The sequence below is a fragment of the Ursus americanus genome, chromosome 5 (assembly GCF_024610735.1).
Source record: "Ursus americanus isolate L20-20 chromosome 5, mUrsAme1.1.p, whole genome shotgun sequence".
Classification (NCBI taxonomy): domain Eukaryota; kingdom Metazoa; phylum Chordata; class Mammalia; order Carnivora; family Ursidae; genus Ursus; species Ursus americanus.
In genome coordinates this window covers 48,526,633-48,551,952 of record NC_142131.1, presented here as the reverse complement: position 1 = coordinate 48,551,952, position 25,320 = coordinate 48,526,633, and the positions used below count along the sequence as shown (strand labels likewise).

The 25,320-nt window shown below is 41.3% G+C and overlaps 1 protein-coding gene across 8 annotated transcripts in view; it reads right to left on the bottom strand.

Annotated features, from left to right (window-relative positions):
- The window catches only part of PRELID2 (PRELI domain containing 2), a 75,503-nt gene that overhangs the window by 32,592 nt on the left and 17,591 nt on the right, over window positions 1–25,320 (bottom strand). For 4 of the 8 annotated variants that reach the window (XR_015724526.1, XR_015724525.1, XM_087862163.1 and 1 more), the window contains 2 exons: window positions 8,923–9,028; window positions 8,258–8,281 (listed from right to left, as the gene is read on the bottom strand). Coding sequence is in view for 5 of the 8 variants with exons in the window: in XM_087862163.1 (XP_087718289.1) it covers window positions 8,258–8,281; window positions 8,923–9,028 (130 nt within the window). In the remaining 3 variants the exon portion in view is untranslated. Of the gene's footprint in view, window positions 1–1,265; window positions 1,671–8,257; window positions 8,282–8,922; window positions 9,029–19,606; window positions 21,460–25,320 lie in introns of those variants that run through there. The other 4 variants (XR_015724527.1, XM_045794372.2, XM_045794375.2 and 1 more) reach the window with 3 other exon arrangements.

Genomic DNA, 25,320 nt, shown 5'->3' with positions numbered 1-25,320 from the left:
CCATGGTATTAGTATTTCATGGGGAGGGGGACAAAAAGGGAAAAAAAAGTCTAAAAAGGCTCACTGCATATGGGTGGGTGATGATAAAAAAAAAGGTTAAAAACCAAGACCCCAGGGCTACCCGCCAGACAGGGAGAGCACCTGCAGAGCCACACTGCCTGGGGAATATCCCGCTCTCTCTGTGGTGTCCTTCTCCTAGGATCCCTCAGGTGGGACTTGACGGGCCTGGGCTCCACCCAGCTCTGCTTCACAGCTGTTGGCCGTTCCTCCAGGCTGCAGAAACCTGTATGAAGTCTTTCGTGTGTCTCACACTTCCCTCAATCCCTATTTTCCGTCAGATCTTTCTGTTTTCTTGATCTGTTTTTCAATGTGCCTGCTTATCTCAAGGCAAGCTAAAATATTCACTTAAGCGGTATCCAGTGTGCTACTTGTCTGTGGCACTTTCAACACTTCCAACCCATCACGGATCAAAACCGTCCACCAGAACCTGAAATTACGACAGAGACAGAGACTATGGCGGAGTCAAGAGACAACTGAGTGCCTCTCAGACTGAGGAGAGCACCATATGGCAACTCCCTGGTGTCACGAGCCGGGAGTGGAGTATATATAGCACTCTTCTGCACGGACTTGAGAAAAATACACAGTAATGGTACAGTCCCTTGCTGCCGTGGACAAAGATAGCGAGCTACCTCAAAAACAAACTTTTGAGCAGTTCCTTAAAAATTTAAACAGGATTACCATAGCATCCAGAAAAAGAATTGAGAGCAAAGACTTGAACAGGCTTTTACAGACCCCCATATTCATGGCAACATTATTCTCAATAGCCCCAAGGTGGAAGAAACCCAAGTGTCCCGTCGGATGACTACTAAGATGTGGTACATACACATAATGGGATACCACTCAGCCTTAAAAGGAAAGACTGACACACATTATGATGTTGATAAGCCTGAAAACATGATGCTAAGTGAAATAAGCCAGACACAAAAAGCACAAATATTGTCTGATTCCACTTACAAGAAGTACGTCAAGTAGTCAAATTCACAGAGACAAAAAATAAAAGGGTGGTTGCCAGGAGCTGGGAGGAGCGAGGAATGGGGAGTTATTTATTTAATGGCTACCCAGTTATTATTAGGAAGATAAAAAAGTTCTGGATTTGGATAGTGCTGATAGTTGCACAACACTGAATGTACTTAATGACAGCAGACTATGCATTTAAAAATAGTCAAACTGGTAAATTTATGTAACATATACTTCATCACAATAAAAAACCTTTAATATAGTTTTTAATATTTAGGGGGGGGAATCAGGAGATCTTTACTGTAGGTTTACCTCTACATCTTGATTTACGATTTTGGCAAGTCAAATAACACCTGGGAAACCCATGCTTCCTCTTCTCTAACACTCCGCTTCCCGAACTTGCAGATCATCGCATGTACTCAACAGCTGGTCTGTTGCGGCCCCAGGGAAGAGCCAGAAAGTCTGTGTGCAGTGCCTGAATCTGGATTTGATCAGCAGCTCACGAAGTGAAGGTCCTTCCATCCTGAGAATCCATGATTCCTTGAGCTTTCCAACAGATGGATGACATTTTCCATCTCGTCTTCTGTATGTCACCAACCACATCATTCCCAACATCACCTTCACGGGTATGTTTTCCTTTTATTGAGGTATAACTGGCACACAATATTAGTCTTAGGTGAACACATAATGATTTGATATTTGTAAAAACTGTGAAATGATCACCACAGTAAGTCTATTAGCATTCATCACCATACATAATTACAGAATTCATTTTTCTTGTGATGAGAGCTTTTAAGATTTACTGTCTTAGCAACCTTCAAATATGCAGTACGGTATTATTAACTATAGTCACTGTGCTGTACTTTACATCCCCACATCATATTTATTTTATAACCGCCTCTGGCAACCACTGATTTGTTCTCTGTATCTATGAACTCAGTTTTCGCTTTTGCTTTAGATTCCACAAATCACTGAGATCATATGGTATTTGTATTTCTCTGACTTATTTATTTAGCATATCCTCAAGGTACCATCCATGCTGCTGCAAATGGCAAGATTTCCTTCTTTTTTATGGCTGAATAATGTTCCTCTGTGTGTGTGTGTGTGTGTGTGTGTGTGTGTGTGCGCGCGCACACGTGCAAGTGTGCATGTGCGTGCCACATCTTCTTTTTCCACTCATCCACCAGTGGGTATTTAGGTTGCTTCCACATCTTGGCTAATGTAAATCATTATTTACATGGGGGTATAACACCTTTTGAGTTAGTGTTCTCATTTCCTTTGGATAAATACTCGGAAGTGGAATTGCTGAATCATAGGGTAGGTCTATTTTCAATTGTCTGAAGACCCTCTGTGCTGTTTTCCACAGTGGCTTCACCAACTTACATTCCCACCAACCGTGCGCGAGGGTTCTCTTTCCTCCCACCACCAACACTGATTAGTTCTTGTTCATTGACACTAGTCATTCTGACAGGTGTGAGGTGATAGCTCATTGTGACTTTGATGTGCATTTCCCGGAAAATCTGTGATGTTCAACATTCTTCCTATACCGGTTAGCCATCTGCATGTATCCTTTGGGAAAATGTCTATTCGGTTCCTCTGCCCATTTTTTTTAACATTTGTTTAGGGGTTTTTGCTATTGTTTTTTTGTGTATGGTGTAAGAGAGTGGTTCAGTATCATTCTTTCGCATGTAGCTGTCCAATTTTCCCAACACCATTTGCTGAAGAGACTGTCCTTTCCCTACTGTATATTCATGGTTACTCTGTTATAAATTAACTGACCGAATAAGCATGGGTTGATTTCTGGGGTCTCTATTCTGTCCCTTTGATCTACATGTCTGTTTTTAGGCAATTCCATAATGGTTTGATGACTACACCTTTGTAATATAGTTTGACATCACGAAGCACAGGCCTCCAGGGTCTTTCTCAAAATTGCTTTGGCTATCCGAGGTCTTCCCTGCTTCCATACAGATTCTACAACTGTTTATTCTTTTTCTGTGAAAAATGCCATTGAAATTTTCTTTTGTAAAATAAAGATATTTTCAATACAAATAGCACAAAAACAAACCCATAGTCCACAGGAAAGCAGAAAAAAAGGATATATCATTATAGTAAAAGTGGTAGAAACAACAGCTGAACACACCCTCAACCTGTCTGGCACTCTGGAATTTAGGCCAGGTAGAGTCTGGATAAAACCAGAGGCAGGGGGCTCTGACCAGAAGGGAGGACGCTCTCTAGCCACCCAAAAACCCTTAGAACTACCAATATCATAGCCCCTCACTCCCCCGGTCCACTCCAAGTTCTTCCATTGCAACCGAACTCCTCGTTTCTGCATTCCTCCGTCCTTCCCGTAAATTCCACATCGCCTTGCACTGGCTCTAGCAAGCACGCCACATCTGCCGCTGAGTGCAGAGCATGGATGTGGCAGTGGGGTATAATCATTAACCATACGCTCCGGAGACAGCGAGGTTAGGGTTCAAATCCCAAGTGCACCACTCACTAATTCCAGGACCATGAGAAAACTGCTTTATCGCTTGGGACCTCAATTTCCCTACGCATAAAAGAGGAGTAGAGTTCCTATGTCACAGAGTTGCTTAGAAAAGTAATTTGTGGGGTGGGGCTGGGGGGCTGGGTATCTCAGTTGGTTAAAATGTCTGACTCTTGATTTTGGCTCAGGTCATGATCTCAGCGTCCTGGGCTGGAGCCCCACATCGGGCTCACCAGGGAGTCCGCTTGGCTTCTCTCTCTCCCTCTGCCCCTCCCCCTGCTCTCACTCTCTCTCTCTCTCAAATAAATAAATCTTTAAAAAAAAAAAAAAAAGAAAGAAAAGTACTTTAGGTAACGTGTACCATGCATAGTGCTTGGCATCTAGTAACTCTTATAAGTACAGTTGTTTTAATACCCTTGTCAGCACTGATCTTAGTGCTGACCACTGAACGCCAAGTGGAGCTCAATAAATTCTCACTCTCAGCAGATGTTTGTTTAGTGCCTGTCAAGCTTTCCACCCCAAGCTTTTAGATACTTGTGAAATAAAGCTGTACAAGGCACAGGTTCCACTCTTGTGAATTCTCCTTCCTACTTGTGTCTCCAGCTTCCCACCCAGTGCCTGGCACATAGTTGATACCCAAGTGTTTGTGGAACTAAACTTCTGAGTTTAAAATCTACTGTGTGTTCATATGAGTTTGAAGAGAAATAAACAAACATGTAACCATAAAAAGAAAGTATGAAAAAGAAGCACGTGAGTTAGATTTTTTTTAATTCTTGACAACAGGAAGAACACCTTATGTATATTTAACCTGTGTTTTTCAATCTACTGAAAACTTTCAAACATAGTTTTCACACCTATTTGTGGAATGCATTAAAATTCCCACCTTCTGGGGCACCTGGGTGGCTCAGTTGGTTAAGTGTCTGCCTTCGGCTCAGGTCATGATCCCAGAGTCCTGGGATCAACTCCCACGTCGGGCTCTCTGCTCAACAAAGAGTCTGCTTCTTTCTCTCCCTCTGTTCCTGCTCCTGCTTTCTCGCTCACTCTCTCAAATAAATAAATAAAATCTTTTTGAAGACATCTTAAATTCCCACCTTGTAGACAATTAAATTTAGGATCAGAGGGATAAAGTGACTTGTGCCACATTACAAAACCAAGGGGCTTTAGTGGGCTAGAAGTCAGAACAACTTTTATTTCAAAAACACAGTTGCTGACTTGGCTACCAGAGGGCAATTCCCATTTGCCTGCCCACATACTTCCACTTAAGACGAAAGTGAGAAAAATTGAGCTACCCTATGATCCAGCCATTGCACTACTGGGTATTTACCCCAAAGATACAGACGTAGTGAAGAGAAGGGCCATATGCACCCCAATGTTCATAGCAGCAATGTCCACAATAGCTAAATCGTGGAAGGAGCCGAGATGCCCTTCAACAGATGACTGGATTAAGAAGTTGTGGTCCGTATATACAATGGAATATTACTCAGCTATCAGAAAGAACAAGTTCTCAACATTTGCTACAACATGGACGGCACTGGAGGAGATAATGCTAAGTGAAATAAGTCAAGCAGAGAAAGACAATTATCATATGATTTCTCTCATCTATGGAACATAAGAACTAGGATGATTGGTAGGGGAAGAAAGGGATAAAGAAAGGGGGGGTAATCAGAAGGGGGAATGAAACATGAGAGACTATGGACTCTGAGAAACAAACTGAGGGCTTCAGAGGGGAGGGGGGTGGGGGAATGGGATAGACCGGTGATGGGTAGTAAGGAGGGCACGTATTGCATGGTGCACTGGGTGTTATACACAACTAATGAATCATCGAGCCTTACATCGGAAACCAGGGATGTACTGTATGGTGACTAACATAATATAATAAAAAATCATTTAAAAAAATATATGAAAAAAAAAAAAAAGACGAAAGTGAGGTCCGAGTGATATATGAAAAAGTCAGCATTTGTGTCAGAAAGGCCCCGAACTGCAAGTTACCTCCACGTGGTGAAGGGAGGAGAGAAGAGCAATTGCACAACGTCTGGAAGCACAGAAACTCCAGTGACTCACCTTGGGGCCCAGATCCAGGGCTAGCTTCTAACTGACAAACACAAAGATACAAACTTTGTGAGGGCCTCGCTGTGCTCTTTTCTGGATAAAAACAGATATCAGATCCCACCTTTACCAGCACTGAACAGCCTCAAGGATAAAGTCCTAAAGTGAAAATAAAGTGGCCTCAAACACCCTCCCGGTAACGTCCACACAAACTATTTATGCAGGCTCAGCTGGGAAGGTTTATCACGAAGTCAGGCTGATACGGGAAAACATCAGCACTTGGATAAAAGGTACAAGACGATTTAGCATGAGTGCCTCCTAAAATTGAAAAGCTAACTCATTAAACTGAGCCTCTTAAAAAAAAAAAAAAAAAAAAGAGGAAAGTCAGAAAAGGCAAAACCTAGCAGGAAAAATATATTCTTACTTCTGAGCCAAAGTGAGAAAAAAAAGAGGAATCAGTTGGGTTCCTCACTTTAAAAATTTAAAGTCACTGAATGATTTCCAGATCATATTCATCAGAAACCAACTGAGATGCAGCTGTGCATTCTATCTCCTTTCTACTCATTTCCACATAAATGTAGGAGCACTGCCCAAGCGACTTAGGTTGAGGGGAACTAGGATTAAGATTAATAAAACCCCCTCTCTGCCATCAAGAACACAGAATCTACTGTGAGGCCAGGCCGGAAACCTTTGGGAATACTGGCACATCCCACCACCCCCTTCCCTGGGAAGTGCCATCCCTACCCTGACCCCCACACTCACAGCCCAAGGTGAGCCTTATTCACAATGACTTCCACCCACCTGGCCATGCTTGACATATGAAAGGACAACAAGAGTCCCTTTCCAAGAATTTGGAAATGAATGAAACAAGCAGACAGTCCCTTTGTTGGCCAGAACTCTATGTAACACGCATGGAGGACTGTGGAGGCCCACCTCATACTCTACAGTCTGTGAAGCAGAGAAAGAATCAAACAGACGCTTAGTCTTACAGACAAGTGCTAAAGGAGGAATACTGTGGGTTCCTGGCAGCTCTCCATCCCAGGGCAGACCATTCTGAAGCCTGCCAGCCTCACCACCCTTGGACCCTTACGGTGAGTTAGCCTCAAGTAGTTTCTGTTACTTGCAACCCAAGAGTCTTACGTAGTAACTACAGAGGGAGTAAGACCACAACATAATGCGTGTAATACACAGCCCGGTTCTCAGGAGGCAAACATTCTGCTTCATTTACCTGAACACATCTTGCACAGTAAAGGGGCCAAGGAGTAAGACTTGCTCTAAAAGATGGGAATGTGAGTCCAGACTCCACCCTTTGCTAGTCCCGACCTCGAGTAAATCCATTTAGCCTATGCTTCACACAGTGCCTAACACGAAGCCGGTGCTCAGCATATATGGGTCAGAAAAGGGAAGGCAGACTAGTGGCCACCCACACAGCAGGTGCGCTTACCCTTCACGACACTGCTCATCAATACAATGGGACTAATGGTGTCCACTAGGTGCACCTCACAGGATCAGAATACATGCAACCAGTGTACGGTTAAAACTCACTGACAGGTTCAAACTGATGGACAGGTTGAATATAGACCCACCTGAATTAATAAAAGAATATTTATGTATCTAAAGCAGGGGTTGGCAACCTATGTAGCCTACAGGCCAAATCCAGTCCACCACCTGTACCTGTGTGGTCCAGAAGATATGAATGGTTTTTACAAGTGAACATTTGCAATATGACGGTAGGGAACACTAACTTTGAGTCACTATTTAGTTAAATGTTATGTTCCCCCACAAAACAGAATCTCATTTTTCTGATTAAAAGAACTGAACTATAAATAAAATTCAATTATTATTATATTTTAATTTTGTCAGTAAAAAATTCATGGAAATTTGTTTCTCTCTTGTTATAAAGTACCAACATCACATCTGCAGTTTGCCTTTTGGCCCACGAAGCCTAAGATATTTACTATCTGGTTCTTTACAGAAAAAGGTTGTCAATCTTGATCAAAACAATGTACGAGAGAACCTACTCAGCGATATGGCAATGAAGTTATTCTTCTCATCAGGCCCATTAACTTTAGCCCCATCAATTTTGCAGAACACGGGGGGTTTTACACATGCATACTTTGCAACAGCGCAGAAAAACCTGCAGTCATGTCTGAGTGTGAAAGGGCACATCAGATCTTCCAGAAGCTCAGTAACCCACTTCACACTCAGCTTAAACAGGCCGGGCCAGTCTGTGCACCTCTGGGCTAGGAACACAGCATTAACCTGACAGTATTTTTATGGAACACCATATAATATCAAACACTCCGTCATCACTTTCAGCCTCCCAGACTAACACATCACAGGCCAGGTTCCTTCTTGAACCTAGACCTGCAAAGGGAGAACAAAGGTTCATGACCCAGAAAAATCTCTGGGGCAGAACAATATTCCTTCAGACCAGTCATTAAACCTATTATTAAACCTACTGTTCCACAAATAAGAGCCATTAAACCTACCACCATTAAACCTAGTATTCTACAAAACAGAGCAAGGTACGTATGTGTAGTATTCGTCCTGAGTAAAGCGTGGAAGTGATTCTGCCCCTCATCACAAGTAATAATAACAGTTAAAAAGCAAAATATTATAAATAAAACAAGTTAATAAAAATGAATTTGTCAATACTAAAAAACACCTGTAATAGGTATATGATCATGCAAAAGGAAGAGACTTTACCTTAAAGAAGGTTTGAAGATAACGCTGTGAAGGCAAGAAAATAGCACATATATAGCTCTACATCAGGACGGATGCAAAAATACACTAGTACTACTAAAAACAGGGTACAGACCTTAGAACTATAAGAGGGCCTTGGAGTCACCCTCATGGAAGCCTGAGCGCCCCCAAGTACGGAGTCCGAAAACCACAAGAACGGACTACCAGGAGATCATAAAAATAGTTACTTCAAAGGTTTGTGAGGATTAAAAGAGATGATGAATAAAATATTCTTTTTACAGTGAGTGGTACATAGTAAGTGCTCAATAAATACTAGCAATTATCTTTTTTAAGGAAATAGTTGTCATCATACTGTATACACTGAAAATATAATTATTTGTTCTGATGATATTTCTTACATAGACTCTAAGTATTTTCCATATTATTACGTATTCTTCACTGGCATATTTTTCAATTTAATGGGTCACAAATGGCACTTAAGTTTTACTTTGATTTGGATTTATGTAATAATTAGCAAACAATTATTTTTGCATCTATTTGTTTATTTTTATTTATTAACTATTATTTTTTTTCTCATGACGTCTGCTCATGAGCCTTATTCAATAACCCAATGGGAATCTCCATGGTTTCTTAAAATAAATGTTGGTTCAAAGCAGAAACAAGCTTACCTTCTGGGCACCCTGTCTTAAGAATGTGCTGGCAAAAGTTTCCAAAATGCAGTTGAGAAAGCCAGCCCCTGTGATTGAAATCCTGCCTCTCTGAATGAACTCTGTCCTGTAAAAAAACAAAAACAAAAACAAAAACAAAAAAATGCATCTTTGATGTCATTCTATGTTTGGATATTTAAACTACAGAGATTTCCAGCAGCATAATTACCACTTATGATCAACACAAAACAATGTCCATAACAATTCAATAACCGCCTATTACAACAAAATTTTTATTAAAAAGAGACTTACAGTTTATATATACAATTATTTTATTCAAATTAAAGAATATCTGTTTCACATTGTTAAAGAGTAAATTTTAAAAGTTCTCAGCACACACAAAAATATTTTTAACAATGAGAGGTGATGGGGGCGCCTGGGTGGCACAGTGGTTGGGCGTCTGCCTTCGGCTCAGGGCGTGATCCCGGCGTTATGGGATCGAGCCCCACATCAGGCTCTTCTGCTATGAGCCTGCTTCTTCCTCTCCCACTCCCCCTGCTTGTGTTCCCTCTCTCGCTGGCTGTCTCTATCTCTGTCGAATAAATAAATAAAATCTTTAAAAAAAAAAAAAAAACAATGAGAGGTGATGGATCTGTTAAGTAACCTTATTATGATAATCATGTTGTAATACATACATATATAAAATTATATTGTATACTTTAAACTTACACTATGTCAGTTATATCTCAATAAAGCTCAGGGGGAAAAAGAAAAAAAGAGAATATTCCATTATTCTAATTATACCAACTGCAGAATACAGGATTTCTAGTCATACCTAAGACATAATTCTATGATAAAATTGTGATAGTCGAGAGGTTAGTACTCTATCTTTAAAATGTTGTTCTACTTTACCCACAATAAACTTAACTGATTCCAATTAATATACATACTATGATGAATATATATATTCATTTCGTGCAGCAAAATGGCTTCTTAAAATTGAATCTGAGATAATTATCAGATGTATAACTTTGGTTAGATTACTAAAACTCTCTTAACTCAGTTTCCTTATGTGCAAGATGAGAATAATCACAGTATCATCCTTTCACGACTACTGTGAGAAGTAAATCAGTGAATACACATAATGGGAACATGAACTGTTCCTGAGAAACAATGAGCATTCATTAAATGAGAGAGACAGGCAGTACGACAGACTGGAAAGCCAGAAGCCTGGGATGACTTCTTCACTCCTTGACTGGAGAGGGTGGTGATCGTAGATGTGCCACTATGCTATTTAAAGTTCTACCAGGACTGGGTGGTTCAGTCGGTCAAGCGTCTGCCTTCCAGCTCAGGTCATGATCCTGGAGTCCCGCGATCCAGCCCCACATTGGGCTTCCCGCTCAGTGGGGAGTCTGCTTCTCCCTTTGTCCCACCCCTGCTTGTGCTCTCTCTCTCTCTCTCTCTCAAATAAAATCTTTAAAAAAAAAATAGAGTTCTACCAATATTAATTATCTCCATTTCACAAAATGGATTAGATAACCCAGAAAGTGACATCAGAAAGATGGCAGAAGAGAAACCTCCAGGTCCTCACTCCCCATAGAGGTTCCATGTTAACAGTACACGGACCAACTTGCCTTTGGGAGAACTCTAGAAACCCGTTAAGAGTTCGCAGCACCCCAGGTGAGTGCAAAGTCAAGAAAAGCCACATCAAAGTGAGAAAGAAAGGCTGCTGTATTTACCCACCTTAGCTTCCGTTCACTGAGCAAAGCACAGTGCAACTGGGGGAAAAGTCCCCACTTCTGGCTTCCCCCTCCGGAGGCAAAGGGAAGAATGAGATATCCAATATTCTGGCTTTACAAGGGGGCTGCGCGAGGGACAGGTTTCTATCTCATCTGACTCAGAATGCTGAAAAGAACGGCAGTATACTTCGGGGGCTGCTGAGAACACTATGGTGGCTTGTTACAGCACCGGAGTGTCTGCGGTGCCACAGACAGACATCAGGGACAGCAAGAGATCACGGCAACTTGACAACAGGGGTAGACCTCTTTAACAGAAAATTTCACACAAAAACCTAGAGAAGAATCATCTCCAGAAAAGGTTTGAAAGACCCCCAGAATCTCTACCCAGGCTGATTAGTAAAGGTCTTCCACTGCATGAAGCCAGTCCATTAAGACTGGGGGAGGTGGCTGTTTTTTTCAAATGCTTGAGTTTCAACAAAAGATCACAAAGTATACAAAGAAACAGAGAAAAATGGCCCACTCAAAGGAGCAAAACAACTCTCTAGAAACCAAGCCTAAAGACATAGAGATCTAGGACTTATCTGACAAATAATTCAAAACAATCATCTTAAAAATGCTCAGTAAACTAAAAGAGAACACAGAAACTAAACGAAATCAGGAAAATGATGCATGAACAAAATGAGAATATCAACAAACAGTAACCATAAAAAAAAAATTCAGGTGAAGTACACAATAATTGAATTGAAAAATGTCCTAGAGGGATTTGACAGCAGACGTGAACAAGCAGAAGAACCAACAAACTCAAACACAAGTCAGGCGAAATTATGGAGCTAACAGGAGCGAAAAAGAAACAAGAATGAAGTGAGACAGCCTAAGGGGTTTATGGGACATCACCAAACGGATCAACTGTACACATTATGGGAGTGTCAGAAACAAAGGCGAGAAAGGGGCAGGTAGCCTATTTGAAGAAATAGTGGCTGAAAACTTGCCAAATCTGAGAAAGGAAATGGACATCCAAGTTCAAGAAGCTCAATGAATACCAAAAACGATAAAACTAAAGAGACCTACATCAAAACACATTATAATCAAACCATCAAGTAAGAATCTTGAAAGCAGCAAGAAAAAAGCAATTTATCACATACGAGGGAGCCCCAATGAGATTTTCAGAGAAACCCTGTAGACCAGAGAGGAATAATTTAAATTTGCCTTGTTAATTCATGTGTCCCACACACTGACCGGCTACCGTCCGCTAAGCACCTTACTCCATGCTAGAGATCCACAGAGGACAGTCTCTGCCCTCCAGGATCCCACTGACCAGTGGGAAAGACAAAGGGGCAAGTGGCTGAGGGCCACACCAGCTAACGAAGCCAGAGCATGCCAATGAGGAAGACCACCAGGACCCAAGGAGCTTAATAAATTCTGTTCAGAGGAATGACCAGAGCATAAGGTGGGCATGGGAGATATTACGAAAGGAGGCTGAAGGACAAATGGAGACCACCAGACCGCAAATGGTTTTCTCATGCTGCAGAGTTTAGACTTTATCCTGCGGCAACAAGGACTCCCCTTCTGAGGCGACCAAGTAACAGGTATAGATGAACGGTTACATTCGCACCACCGACTAAGCAGCTGGCTGCCACCCTTTGATGCTTTTAGACCATCTCCGATCCTCCACTTGCAACAAAGTACCCACACTCAGGGACCTCAGTAAGCACTTTTTATGTGAATAAATTCATTAATATTAAATTCTTTACAACCAGAAATATCCAACAAAGAAAATACTTCCTATACTTTCTTCTATCTCTAAGGACAAGAGATGGGAGCCATGTCTCCCGTATGTGTATTTGGGTGTGTGTGGGTGTGTGTGTGTGTCTATATATATATATATATATATATATATATATATATATATATAGGCACATTTGCTCACACTAAGAAAGATATTCTGAGAATATTATGGATCCAAAAGGCTGTGATTTTGGTAAAAAAAAAAATAGTTATCATGACTCTTATTAGACCTTCTCTCTGATTCTCTAGTAGCAGTAGCCTCTTCATTCCAATCGTACATTCCATAAAAGGAAGCCTTCAGATCTCTCTCACACACACACACAGTTATCCTAGCCAATCTGACATAAATAGTCTAAGCAAACAGTCAGTCTAGGCAAAGCGGCTTCCACCTCTTAGATTTAAGCCTATTTAAAATGATTTGTTCATGTAAAACTATATCCCAGTGACACTAATCTTTCCTGTCTTTATTCCAGATTAGTCAGAGTAGAATTTTACAGTGATTTTAATATTTAAAAATGAAAAGTTGAGCAGTCTTACACTCTTGGGAGAGATAAACTCTTCAGTCCTCAAGGCAAGTGTAGGTGAGGGATTAATAAAAGTCTCTGTTACATCATATTCGAACCAGTATTTCCTTCTGCTACTTTTGGGAGATGTAAGTGCTCAGAAAAGCACTCTCATGGCTTGCCCACATATCACAGAATAACGGCCGGTAAAGCGGGGTCATGCCCTCACCATCATTGAAATGAGTTTATCCTAGTATATTTTAAGACTGCTAGAGAAGAAAATGTTGCACTTTCCCTCAATAATTCATTGACAAAGCACATCGGACCATTTTCTTCTTACTACACATAGCCAACCTAAATCCCTCATGCTAGATAAGCCTTCTTTTAAGTTCCTTGGCAAAACACAGCAGGTTACACAACAATGTACAGTTTAATTTCAGCTCTCAAAAAAGAAGAAACAACAAGAAAGAAAAGATGGACTGATGGATGGAAAGACGAAAGGATAGAGCTGAAATATGAAAATATCTCTAGACATTAGAATTACAGGTGTTATTTTTTTATCTTCTCCCTTTTAGTAACTTTCTATAACATGTATTAGTTGGTAATCACCAAAACTAGTAATAATAAGGACCCGAGGATCATTTCTATATAAATAAAAAGTTATTCTTCAAAAGTCTCTGTGCTCCCAAGAACCATTCTCAGTAAAGGTACATGCTAACTTCTGACTTACCATTCACTTAAAATCTCATTCAATCACCTCTTGGCTTTCCTTTTCCCACACTACGTAACCTCCGTTTTTTGTGCCTTTTGTCCTAAGACTTTCTACTGCCCCCAAGCTTGAAGTGTTTGATGTTTCACTCAAGAGACATAAAGATGACTGAAGTTTTCCTACATCTCTCTTTTATCTCTGCGAAGCCTAAAGGAAGGACTGATCACATTTATGATGTTACGTACCCAGGGTCACTTTTACTCTTCAAAAACTCTATAGCAACAGTGTGTATTCTGTACCAGACACTGTATTATCTTCTGAGGTTGTTACTCTTAAAACATTTTCTCTCTTTCACACATGAGGAAATTGTGGTAAAAAGAAGTTAAATAACTTGCCCAGGGTCATACAGTTTGGTGGCTGTAGATTCATTATCTGCTGCTTCAAAACCCCAGTCCTGCCCCTATGTCAGTTAATGACACAGTGCTCCTCCTAGTCTAGGATATTAGAGACCTCGCACCATGTTGTATTATTCCCTTCCTAAGCAACCCAAACATTCTATCAGCCAGCAGATAGCGTTTATTTTACTTCTAACGGCCCCTCAACAGCCCATGACATTCTCTTCCCTGCTACTGCCACAGCCACTGCCTGGGGTCAGTAGGGCGATTTTCTCTTTCCAGGACCACAACTGCCTCTCAGTGGGAACCTGGTGTCCGGCGTGCGCTCTCTATAATCCACGCTGCCCACAGTCAGCTTGCTAAGCACCTGCTGATCCTGTCGTAGACGGCTTCCAGAGTCGCAGAGAAGAGCCCCTGATGCTCAGCGGAGATGCAGCCACATCACTGCATGTAACCTGTGTGTTCGTTTTCACCGGCGCATGCTGTTCCACTGTTTGAAAATACTCCAAATTATCCATCCTTCTACTGAAGATGAACATATTATAACGCATCCAGGTAAGTAGGCCCACAAGTGTCTCTTAAATACAGATTAGTTGAATGTCTGGGTCACAGGACATGTGCAATTTCAACTTTAGTAGATGACGTCAAATGTTTTTCTAAATGGTTGTCTTGTGTTGTTTTTTCTTTACTGCTTCAATGCCAACTGCGATGGCTAGCACATGATAGAAAAATCAATAATGCAACAGGAAGAAAAGCATGGAGAGAAGCAGAGAAGGGAGAGAAGAGAAGGAAGCAAAAGAATGAGAGAATTTATAACACCTCTCAATACTATCATCAGGGCAATTGAACAAAGTATCTCGAGATTTTCTCCTGCTAACGTCAGTAGGGGGCAGCGTTCACCTGGCTCAGAGAGAAGGCACCAGAGTTATCAGGAAAATTTTGGTGGAAGAGGAGGCTCACTCATTCGTGTGGCGCCTGTGTCAGAGTCACACCTCTTGCTCTGCCCGTCCACAGGCAGGCTTAATTCAACACAGAACACGATGGAATCCTGACAGAACGCACCCCTCAACCAGGAACATCTTTGTGAAAGTGCATGCCAGTTTATACAATCAGTCTCCTACTTTTAGGTCATTTAAAAGTGTATTTCCTTCTGGATTGGGGAAAATAAAAAAGTTCAGGGGAAATATGGATAAATTAATTCCCAGAGCACGCAGCCACTAGCTCTGAATCCTCAAAACGGCAGTTTCCGGGAAAGCAAAAGCTCTTAATGAGATCCTGTCCTTGAATTATTGACTGGTTAGGTATGGCAAATCTTGCCTAATTGTTTTCATGATGGGAATTTAATTAAAGTGTCTTTGAGGAGGAAGAAAGTTTCCACAGATATTCCTGTGGTGATGACATCTCCGTTGTAATCATGGTGATTCTGGCATTCTCCTGTAACCACACAGAGGGATGGCCCACAAGAAAGGCAGGGTCTGCAGCTCAGATCGCCCGCTCCTGCTCCATGGGTCTCACGGTGCTGCAGAGACTGCCGGGCTCCTGTGTGAACTCCACCACGCCAGAAGACATGGTCTCTCCACCCCGTCTCACCAAACCCATTCCTATCATAATGCTTCCTCGGAGAACCATTATTCGGACAGAGTTCTCAGTAAGTGCTAAGCAGTCTTAGCCTTCACACACACACACACACACACACACACACACACACAGAGGGAGAAAGAGAATACAAATTAAGGATGTAGTTTTTGGATTCACATCTCGTCGCTAACACAGAATGAAAACCTGCCAACATAGGCAAGGATCTAATGCTGCATAGGTTCAGTCTCCTCAGGAAAATGGGATTAATAATACCTACTACATAGGTTGTTCCAAAGGTGAAGAAGGAAATATGTGTAAAGCCCTCAAGGTAATATGGGTAAGCATTCAATAAATGTTAGTTAATAATGCTAACCTGCTACTATTACTACCACTAATAATAATGCCATCTACTACTACCACCATCAGTATTCCCATTCACACAAAGACAAACACGATGTCTGAGAAGGTAAGTGCTCATAGCACAACTCCAACCCTGGTCAGCCCCCAAACCTTTGTCCCTCAGTAAATTCTAGGTGACACTCAATCACCCTAAACCACTTGGCAATGACTCGCTCCCTACCCATTCTGGCATTCAAAGCCCTTGGAGCTCCGGAGCCCTCCCATCTCACCAGCCTCCTCCTCACCTGCCATCACACATCACACTGGCGCACTCTGCACGACAACCACGTGAAACCAAACACCCCACTAGCCTCTCCAGCCCCCACTCCTGGGGCCCTCCCCCTCTGAGCTGCTCTCCTCTAACAAGTCCCAGGAATGGGTTATTAACCATAGCCCTAAATTACTAATAGTGAGCTGCAGCAGGAAATACGGTAATGCTAAGGAATTATCGAGTGTTAGAATCTCAGGAGCCCAACAGCCTAGAGCAGGTACATATTACAGGGCAAGGGGGCTCAGTCTCCTAAAACACGGTACCTAAGAACTGATAATCAATTACAACAGATAACACTCTTTTTGTAAGTAGGCTCCACACCCAGTGTGGAACCCAACACAGGGCTTGAACTCACAACCCTGAGATCAAGACCTGAGCTGAGATCAATCGTCAGATGCTTAACCAACTGAGCCACCCAAGTGCCCCAGATAACACTTTTTAATAGCCTACCATGGTAAAGTATTGTATTAAGTCCTTTGTATACACACATTTCACCTATTTCTCATGACAATCTTATGAAATAATATTGACCCCATTCTACAGATTAAAAAAACTGAGGTTGAAACAGGCAAATTTGCTAAGGTCTCACAAAAATAAGTGGCAGGGCTATTATTTAAATCCACACAGTTAACCTCAGATCCCATATCCCTTCCCCCAATCCTGCTACCTAGAAAAAAATGTCTATTTAGGGCAAGCTTATTGACATCCTGAGTGGTGGGCGAAGTTTCACAATCTACAACAGTTTGCGAACTGGTCCATTCAGAGTCTTGCCTTGGGATGTCAGGCCTCCCAGCGCACACATCCCATTTGGTGCTGGCTTCAAGGACACAGCACCCATGCTGCCGCACAGTGCTCCGCTAGTAGAAGGGCTACGGCTAAATGATCTGATGGTCCTGTTCCTGAAATTCTCAACCACTCTGAACAAGGGGCTTTGTATTTTCATTTTGCATTGGGCCCTGCAAATTACGTAGCTGTTCCTCATCCCATTTCCAATACAGGTCTATACGACACTACCAAATGCCATGCCCTTGGGGAGTTTTCTGAGATGCGTAGCAATGCGTGCTTCAGTTCAGCAATACCTAGCCTAAAAAAGCCTCAAACACATGCAAACCCTGAGACTCATATATCTTCTTCTAAAAATGTGTCCTAAGCAAATAATCTTAGTTGAGGGCTTAGAGCAGCCTATAAAGATATTCATCACACCATTATTTAGAAGAGCATATAATGAGAAATAATGCAAATGCCCAATACAGACATTTAATAAAACACACCAGAATAATTTTATCCAATGAATATATCTAAGCAGCCATAGGAAATCATTTTAAAATGACATATTTAATAAGGAAAGACAGTCCCAAACGTAATGTTAAATTAATGTAGAAGTCAGAATACCATGTACAGTAAGATTCCATGTTTGTAAAAACGATTTTTCTGCAGAACGAGTAAATGAGTAAATAAATTGTAGCGACTGCAGCATGCTCCTAGGATGGAATGCTACACCCCATTGCAACAAGTACGGACACCCCCAGACGAGGCTCCCAGAAACAACAGTTAACAAAAGAAACCGACACAGCAGAGTGCATACGCTGATTCCGTTCCACACGAAGATCAACAATGGGCTAAAATTAATCTATAAGGACGGAGGTCAGAATACGGGTTCCCTTTAGAGCCACCGACTACAAAGAGCACAGACCTAAAGAGGGCATGAACATACTCTGTTTTTTCTTTTATGTATATCGTAACCGTCCTACGGTGAGTAGGCAACACTTGTAGGAAAAAAAGAGGAAAGATTATTTGAACACATGATAACAAAAGATATTTGGAGTAAGATCCATCCAAACTGGAACTACACGAGGGTCAGGTTTTCCTATCTTTAGACAAAAGGCTGCTGAGTCATCCCAGAGCAGAGGGGAGATCAGGAAGCAGCAGCCAAGAATCAGCCCCTCAATTCCTCTGCACACTCCCACCCTCCTGAGGTCAGACACACACGACCTGGAGCTGCCTCCACCTCCAGCACAGGAAATGTCTCAAAATGAAGCTATAAATGCAGGCCAGGAGACTCGACTCCACGTGGCTTTTGACTTTCCATCTCTTTGCTTATTACCAGTAGTACCCGTGATTGGAAAGACGACAACCGAGCTCCCAGGCGTCAATTCTCAACCTGACGTGGGAGGCAGCTCCTCACACAGGCCAGATGGGCATCAGATTTCTGGTTGTCTTAAGACATTTAGGTTGTTCTGCACGGTATCAACGCAGAGTGATAAAATATTATAATTTCTAATACTCAACATATTTACTCACTACAGATGTAAGAAACTAACAAAAGAAAAAAAGAAAGTTTAACCAGCATCTCTGATCCATTAAGAGCAGAGACTGCAACACAATTTGGACACTGGTGTCTCTCCCTTCTTCCTCCCTTACGTCCCCTGAAAATTCCCTTCTTCCATAAACTCAAGAGAGCTCTCAACTAAGTTCTGTTAAACTTTTCAGGAGGGTGCTTCTGCCAAAAAGCGTTTCCTGTTTGCTCGGAGAGCCACGTTATCAACTGGTCACGCTTTGTAAGATTAACAGGAACTTTGTGAAAAGGGGAGTTTCAAAGAGACGTCAACAGTGTGTTTGCTCGCAACTGGGACCACAAGATACGGACTAGGTATCAGGGGCTCCCAACTCTATGTGCACAACAGATTCACCCGAAGAACTTATGAAACACTGACTGCCGAGAGCCAGCCCAGGCCTACAAAACTACAGCCAACACAACAAATCTACCTGTTTAACCTTCCCCCTGAATCCTGCACTAATACACAAAAACCAAAGGGCAAGGAGGATGAAAACAAAAAGTCAACAGGCATTGACTAAGATATTTCCAAAGTTCTTACTTGTCCACGGCACAGAACGCTCCCCTAGCTAAACATCCTTGTTTCCAGTTTAATTGTCACCGCTATTTCCAATAAAACAGCCTATTCCACTTTACAAAGTCAGTCCCTTTAAGGAGCCAGCTCCCTCTGAAAACAGCATTTATTCATCCTTAGTTCCACCAACAACTTCCATGTGTGTAATGCCTTATACTCTCCAAATATAGTGTTCCCATTACCTTATTAAACCTTCACATTACTTTATGAGAGAGTTCAGGCCAGCTTTGTGCCTTTTCCCAGAGTCAAACCGTACATAAGTGACCCAGCATCAAAAACCAGAAGCAAGGTCTCCATATTACTGGTGATTTCAAGATTTCCTCTACCTTGAATTTCCTACCAAATCATCTTGGACTTTCCCAGTTTGCACTAGCCCCCCCTGCCAATCCCACCCCTTTTCACTTCCCTCGTCCCCGTTTCAGCCCCTAAGAAGCACGATCTGCCATTCGGTCAACGAGCAGCACAGGGCATCCCCTGCAAGCATCTGAGCACTGTGCTACAGACTGAGGATACAGCAGGAAGGGAAACAGGGAAGACTCTGATTATATGACGACAAACATAAAAAGCAAATGACTATCTTTTGGAGGGCAGCCCTACTGCTCCAAAAATAAGACTCCTGCCCAGATAGCATATTTACTCAGAAAAGGCCTTGTTGCTCAGTTTCTGTAATTGGCAATGCACCCTGCTAATTGTCTGATCACCCACTGGGGCCCTGGAAATTCAGGTGAATTTAAGCCCAGGGTGTTAACGTTTTAGGAGGAATACAGTGGTATTTGTCTGGGCTATTTGATAACTACACCCTCAAGCCCTTTACTGTCAGGAATGGGGCTTAGAAATAATTCTTAAGTAATGTTAACAAAGCTGGAATATTTTAATATTCCAGGGACAGCAAGTTTGAAGGTCAACCAAAAAGGCTGGTGCCCAACACAAAGAAGTCACCAGACTTCAAAACTGCTACTAGGGGAGGAAAAAAAAAAAAAAAAGACTTCAAAGCAAGGAAAAAATGAACACACACACACACACACACACACACACACACAGAATGCCCAACCATCAAACCCCTGAAACATGCAAATTACAGTATCTGTGATTTACCAGACGAAGACGCAAGGCTTGGGATGTTTCAATCCAGAGATTGAAAAATAAAAAATAAAAAATGTTGTACATCTTATTAGAATGAAGAATATTCATATATGTAACTTCAATTATCATGAAAATTTATTGAACTAAAAACAGCTGCTCATCCCATTAATTTAATCTGGGTGTGAAGTTTGACTTTGGTTTTTTTGTTTCTTTTACTACATTCCAGAGAAATTTTTTTGATATTTTACAAATGTTAGGTCAATACATCCAACCCGCACTCTACTAGGCTGCACATTTTAAATCTCAGAAATAAGGTTTATAAGCATCAATGAATAAGCAAAAAGCTGCTCCACACATGGCTGGGTAAAGACACAGGCCACGAAGGTACTCAACGCTGAGCATGGGAGAGTGATCTTGTTAACCTAAAGCCAAAGAAACCCAGCTCGGCAACATCGTGAATAGAGGGAAGTCTCCACTGATGGTGATAACTAAAACCTTGCTTCACGATAACAGAAAAGTTACTACTGACCACAAAACCCATACATTTACGGTGAAAGAGCAAAGCCCAAGAAAATACTTTTACAAGATGATTATCTTTTTAGAATTGCTTGGGTAAATATCCATCATTAAAGCCAAATCATATTTATATTAATCACATGCCCCCAGAGTACAGTGAAAATCTCTTTTAAGGAAAAGAACCAGGGGCGCCCAGGTGGCTCAGTCAGTTAAGCACCTGCCTCTGTCTGGGGTCATGATCTCAGGGTCGTGGGATTGAGCCACACATTGGGCTCCCTGCTCAGCAGGGAGTCTGCTTCTCCCTCTCCCTCTAACCCTCCCTCCTGCTCGTACTCTATCTCTCACTCTCTCTTTCTCAAATAAATAAAATCTTAAAAAAAAAAAGGGGGGGCGGGGGAGACACATGGGTGGCTCAGTTGGTTAAGAGTCTGCCTTCGCCTCAGGTCATGATCTCAGGGTCCTGGGGAAAACAGGACCAAACACAAAACAGTAAGAAATTAATAAATTTATCTTGGAATGTAAGATTTCAGAGAACAGAAACGATGACTATCCAATTGAGGAGTGTACAGCCCCAGAGCTGGTATGCTTGAGGGAACGTGAAATTATAATGTAACTCTCGCCCAAGAAGGTACCACAAGTGCAGAGACATCAGTGGGAAGCCAAAGCTGAACCTAGGTAAAAAAACACAGATCAAGGCTTAGTCAGATTCTAAGGAACCCTTTTGGAGCCCATCTCTGAATTGAGCCGACAGGCCATGTATAGGGACAGAACGGCACCTGGTTTCCCATCACATACCCACACCTGCTAACCAACACACAGCCTGAGGGTCTCATTTTAGACTCAACGGCTGTGACAACTTTTTCTCTTAAAAAAAAAAAAAAAAGGTTGTCCACATTTCATCTTCTGGGTATAGTGGCTAGCCATCGTTGTCATATTCCCTGGCAAAGGAGGAGAAAGAAATAATGTCTTTTCCTTGATGTCCCCCCAAGATCACCCACTCATTTCAAATGTCTGCCTAAAATGCCTTGCTTAAATCCATGTCAAGAGCTAAGAAAACAAGTTGCCTAGAGTCTGGACCACAGCTTTCATCATATTAACCCCTGCTCAGAAACCTTCATGCGGCTGCTGAAATGACAAGACCCCTCCTCCATAACCAGGCAACCAAAGCACTCTATACAGTTTGACATAAATACATCCTTTATTCATGTCCATATTCCTACCTCACCACGTTGCTCAAGGTGGACCCTGGCTCGGCAACTTCCTCTCACTGTGCATGTTATTTAACCTGAGCTTTAAAATACTGCAGGGGAAGGATCTAGCTTTGACCTTGATATGGTAGGTGTCAATAAATATTGGCCCAATAGATCAAAAATCTAAAAAGAGAGTGTTTGGGCGAGTATAAGAAAATAACAAATCAAAGGAAAAAGGAAGTGTAATTGGTCAAACCCTTTTATAGAACCATCTGATAATATGTATCAAAATATAAAATACATATAACCTTTGACCCAGAAATCCAACTTTGCTCCATCTACCTTAAAAGGTTATTAAATAACTACAGAAATACGTAATAATAGGGATTTCATCACAGCATTATTTGTGACAGCAAAGAAATGCAGAAACAATCTAAATGCCAATTAGGAATGAACTAAGAAAATTCTGTAAACAGACACTATTGCTAGGTAATGAAAACTGGGGTTTTTCCCCCAGAACTGTTTAATATTTTTTATAAGACACATGTATCATATTTTCCAGAATCAAAGTATTAGAAAAATAATTTTTAAAAAAGACACAAAGGGAAAAGGTCCTGAAGTATGTTTTCCTTGGATTCTCAGAGCCAATTATCACTTCACATTTCACTGATAAAGGTCCAGTTCAAACTAGCCAATAGACTGGATCTCTGAGAATACTGACACTAAAACAAGGCGGGTGAAAGGCTTTTGTGTTTTCTGTATAAAATCAGACAACTCAGTCCTTTCACTACTTCTACATACAAAAAAAACCCAAAAAACAAAAGATTCCCCTATACTCTGGCCACGCTTTTATACTTAATTCCAAACACCCACGTTCCATGTGAAGCTCCTGCAATGGGAAAGGCAGAGGAAAAGCCACCACTAAGTGGTCCCAGGCAAATCCGCTCAGAGGCTCGTGAGACGAGGCTTTCACACTCCTTCGGTGTGCGGCTGGAGCGTGTGAGAATTACCACTACAGGACCGAAATTACGGGGAGCAGTAACGATCCGTACAAGTGATGGGGCTCCAGAATGGATTTTAAATTTGGGGGTTTTAGTTATATGAGCTTGAGAGTCTTACTATTTCCATTAAAATGACAGGTGAATAAAAGATTCAAGTCATACAAAAAAATGAAAAACAGTACATGATCCTCTGAAATCAGAGCTCACAGCAATAATCACTATTAACACTTGTTTTGTTTTGCTTTTGTTTTTGTTTTTAAGCCTATCCCAAAAAGGTATTATCGCTTCTCGCCCATCATATTGGCAAACATTTTTTTAAAGTATGTTAATAGGAACTGCTGGCTTAAGGGAAATGAACTCTCGGGCCAATATTTATTGACACCTACCATATCAAGGTCAAAGCTAGATCCTTCCCCTGCAGTGTTTTAAAGCTCAGGTTAAATAACACGCACAGTGAGAGGAAGTTGCCGAGCCAAGGCGTGAGTCCAGGTAAGACGTCCAACTCATTATTTTTGCTATATTCAGAGCTGGGCAACCATCAACATGAGTTCCAGAACATTTTCATCACCCCAAAAAGAAACTCCATGCCCATTAGCAGTCACTGCCCACTCTTTCCCTCCTTGCCCATGGCAACCACTAATCTAGTTTGTCTCTATGGACATACCAACTCCGCGCATTTCAAGTACATTGATTCACATGCTCTGTGGCCTTTTGTAATTGGCTTCTTCCACTTAGCATAATATTGTCAAGCTTCGCCCACATTATAGCACGTGTCCTTCATTCTTATGGCTGAATAATATTCCATTTATAAGTATACCACATTTGGTTATATATTCATCAGTAGATAGACATATGGTTTCCACATTCTGCCTATTATGATTAATGGTGCTATAAACATTTCCTGTACAAGTTTTTGTGTTTTCATGTATGCTTTCAACAGAGCATAAATTGCTGGGTCCAGGGGTAACTCTATGTTTAACTTCCTGAGGCCCTGCTCCATTCCCATTGTCATCAGTGCTGTGTAAGCGTTCCCACTGCTCCCCACCCTTTCCAACACTTGTTACCGTCTATCTTTTTTACTATAGCCATCCTAGGCAGGTTGGAAGTGCTTTCTCACTGTGATTTTGATCGGCACTTCTGGATATAGAATGATGCTGACCATCTTTTCATGCACTTATTGGCCATCTACGCATCATCTTTGGAGAGACAGCTACTCAAATCTTTTGTCCATGTTTTAATTAGGCTTTTTTAAAAAATTCAAGTATAATTAACATGCAGTGTTCTATTAGTTTCGGGTGTACAATATGATTTAACAATTCTATATGTTATTCAGTCTCACATATTATGGATGTATATATATTATCAGATATATGGTCTACAAATATTCTCTCCCATTCTCTGCCTTGTCTTTTGACCTTCTTGACAGTGTCCTTTAAATCATAAAAGTTTTTAATTTTGATGAAATCAATTTCACCTATTTTGTCTTTCGTTGCTTGGGCTTTTGGTATCATATCTAAGAAATCACTACCTAATCTAAGATCACAAAGATTTTTAACTGTTTTCTCCCTAAAAGTTGTATTAAGTCTTAACTCTCATTTAGGTCTTTGATCCACCTTCAATTAATTTTGTTTTTGGTATGAGGTAAGGGTCTAACTTCATTCTTCTGTTTGTGGATATTCAGTTGTGACAGCACCATTTGTTGAAAAGAATATTCTTCCTTCATTGAATAGTCTTGGCATATAGCTTTTTAAAATCTTCCTTATGTGTTCTATAGCTTGACAGTGGCAATGTTTACACAACTATGTCAAAACTCATAGAACTGTACATTAAGAATAAATTTTGTTGCATATAAATAATATACTCAATAAACCTAACAATTAAAACTTCTCCTTTAGAGAAACATTCACATATTGCATATGTAAGGATCATATGCTTCACAAATACTATACTACTGTTTGTAATAAAGAGAAACTGGAAACCATCTGAACCTCTACCAAAAAAAGGGGGGGGGCACCTGAGTGTCTCAGTTAAGTGTCTGCCTTTGGCTCAGATCATGATCTCAGGGTCCCTGCTCAGCAAGGAGTCTGCTTCTCCCTTTGTCCCTCCCCCCGGTTCATGCACTTACACGTGTGTGCTCTCTTTAGCTCACTCTCAAATAAAATCTTAAAAAAAAAAAAAGCTAAACAGATGTAGTATAATCATAGGATTGAATACCACACAACACTATAAAGGAATAAGCTAGGTTTTATATATGTTAAGTGGATAAAGTTCTATTAAGCAAAAAAGGTAAGTACACAATGACTGACACAGAATGAAAGCACGTATGTAAAAAGGTAACAAA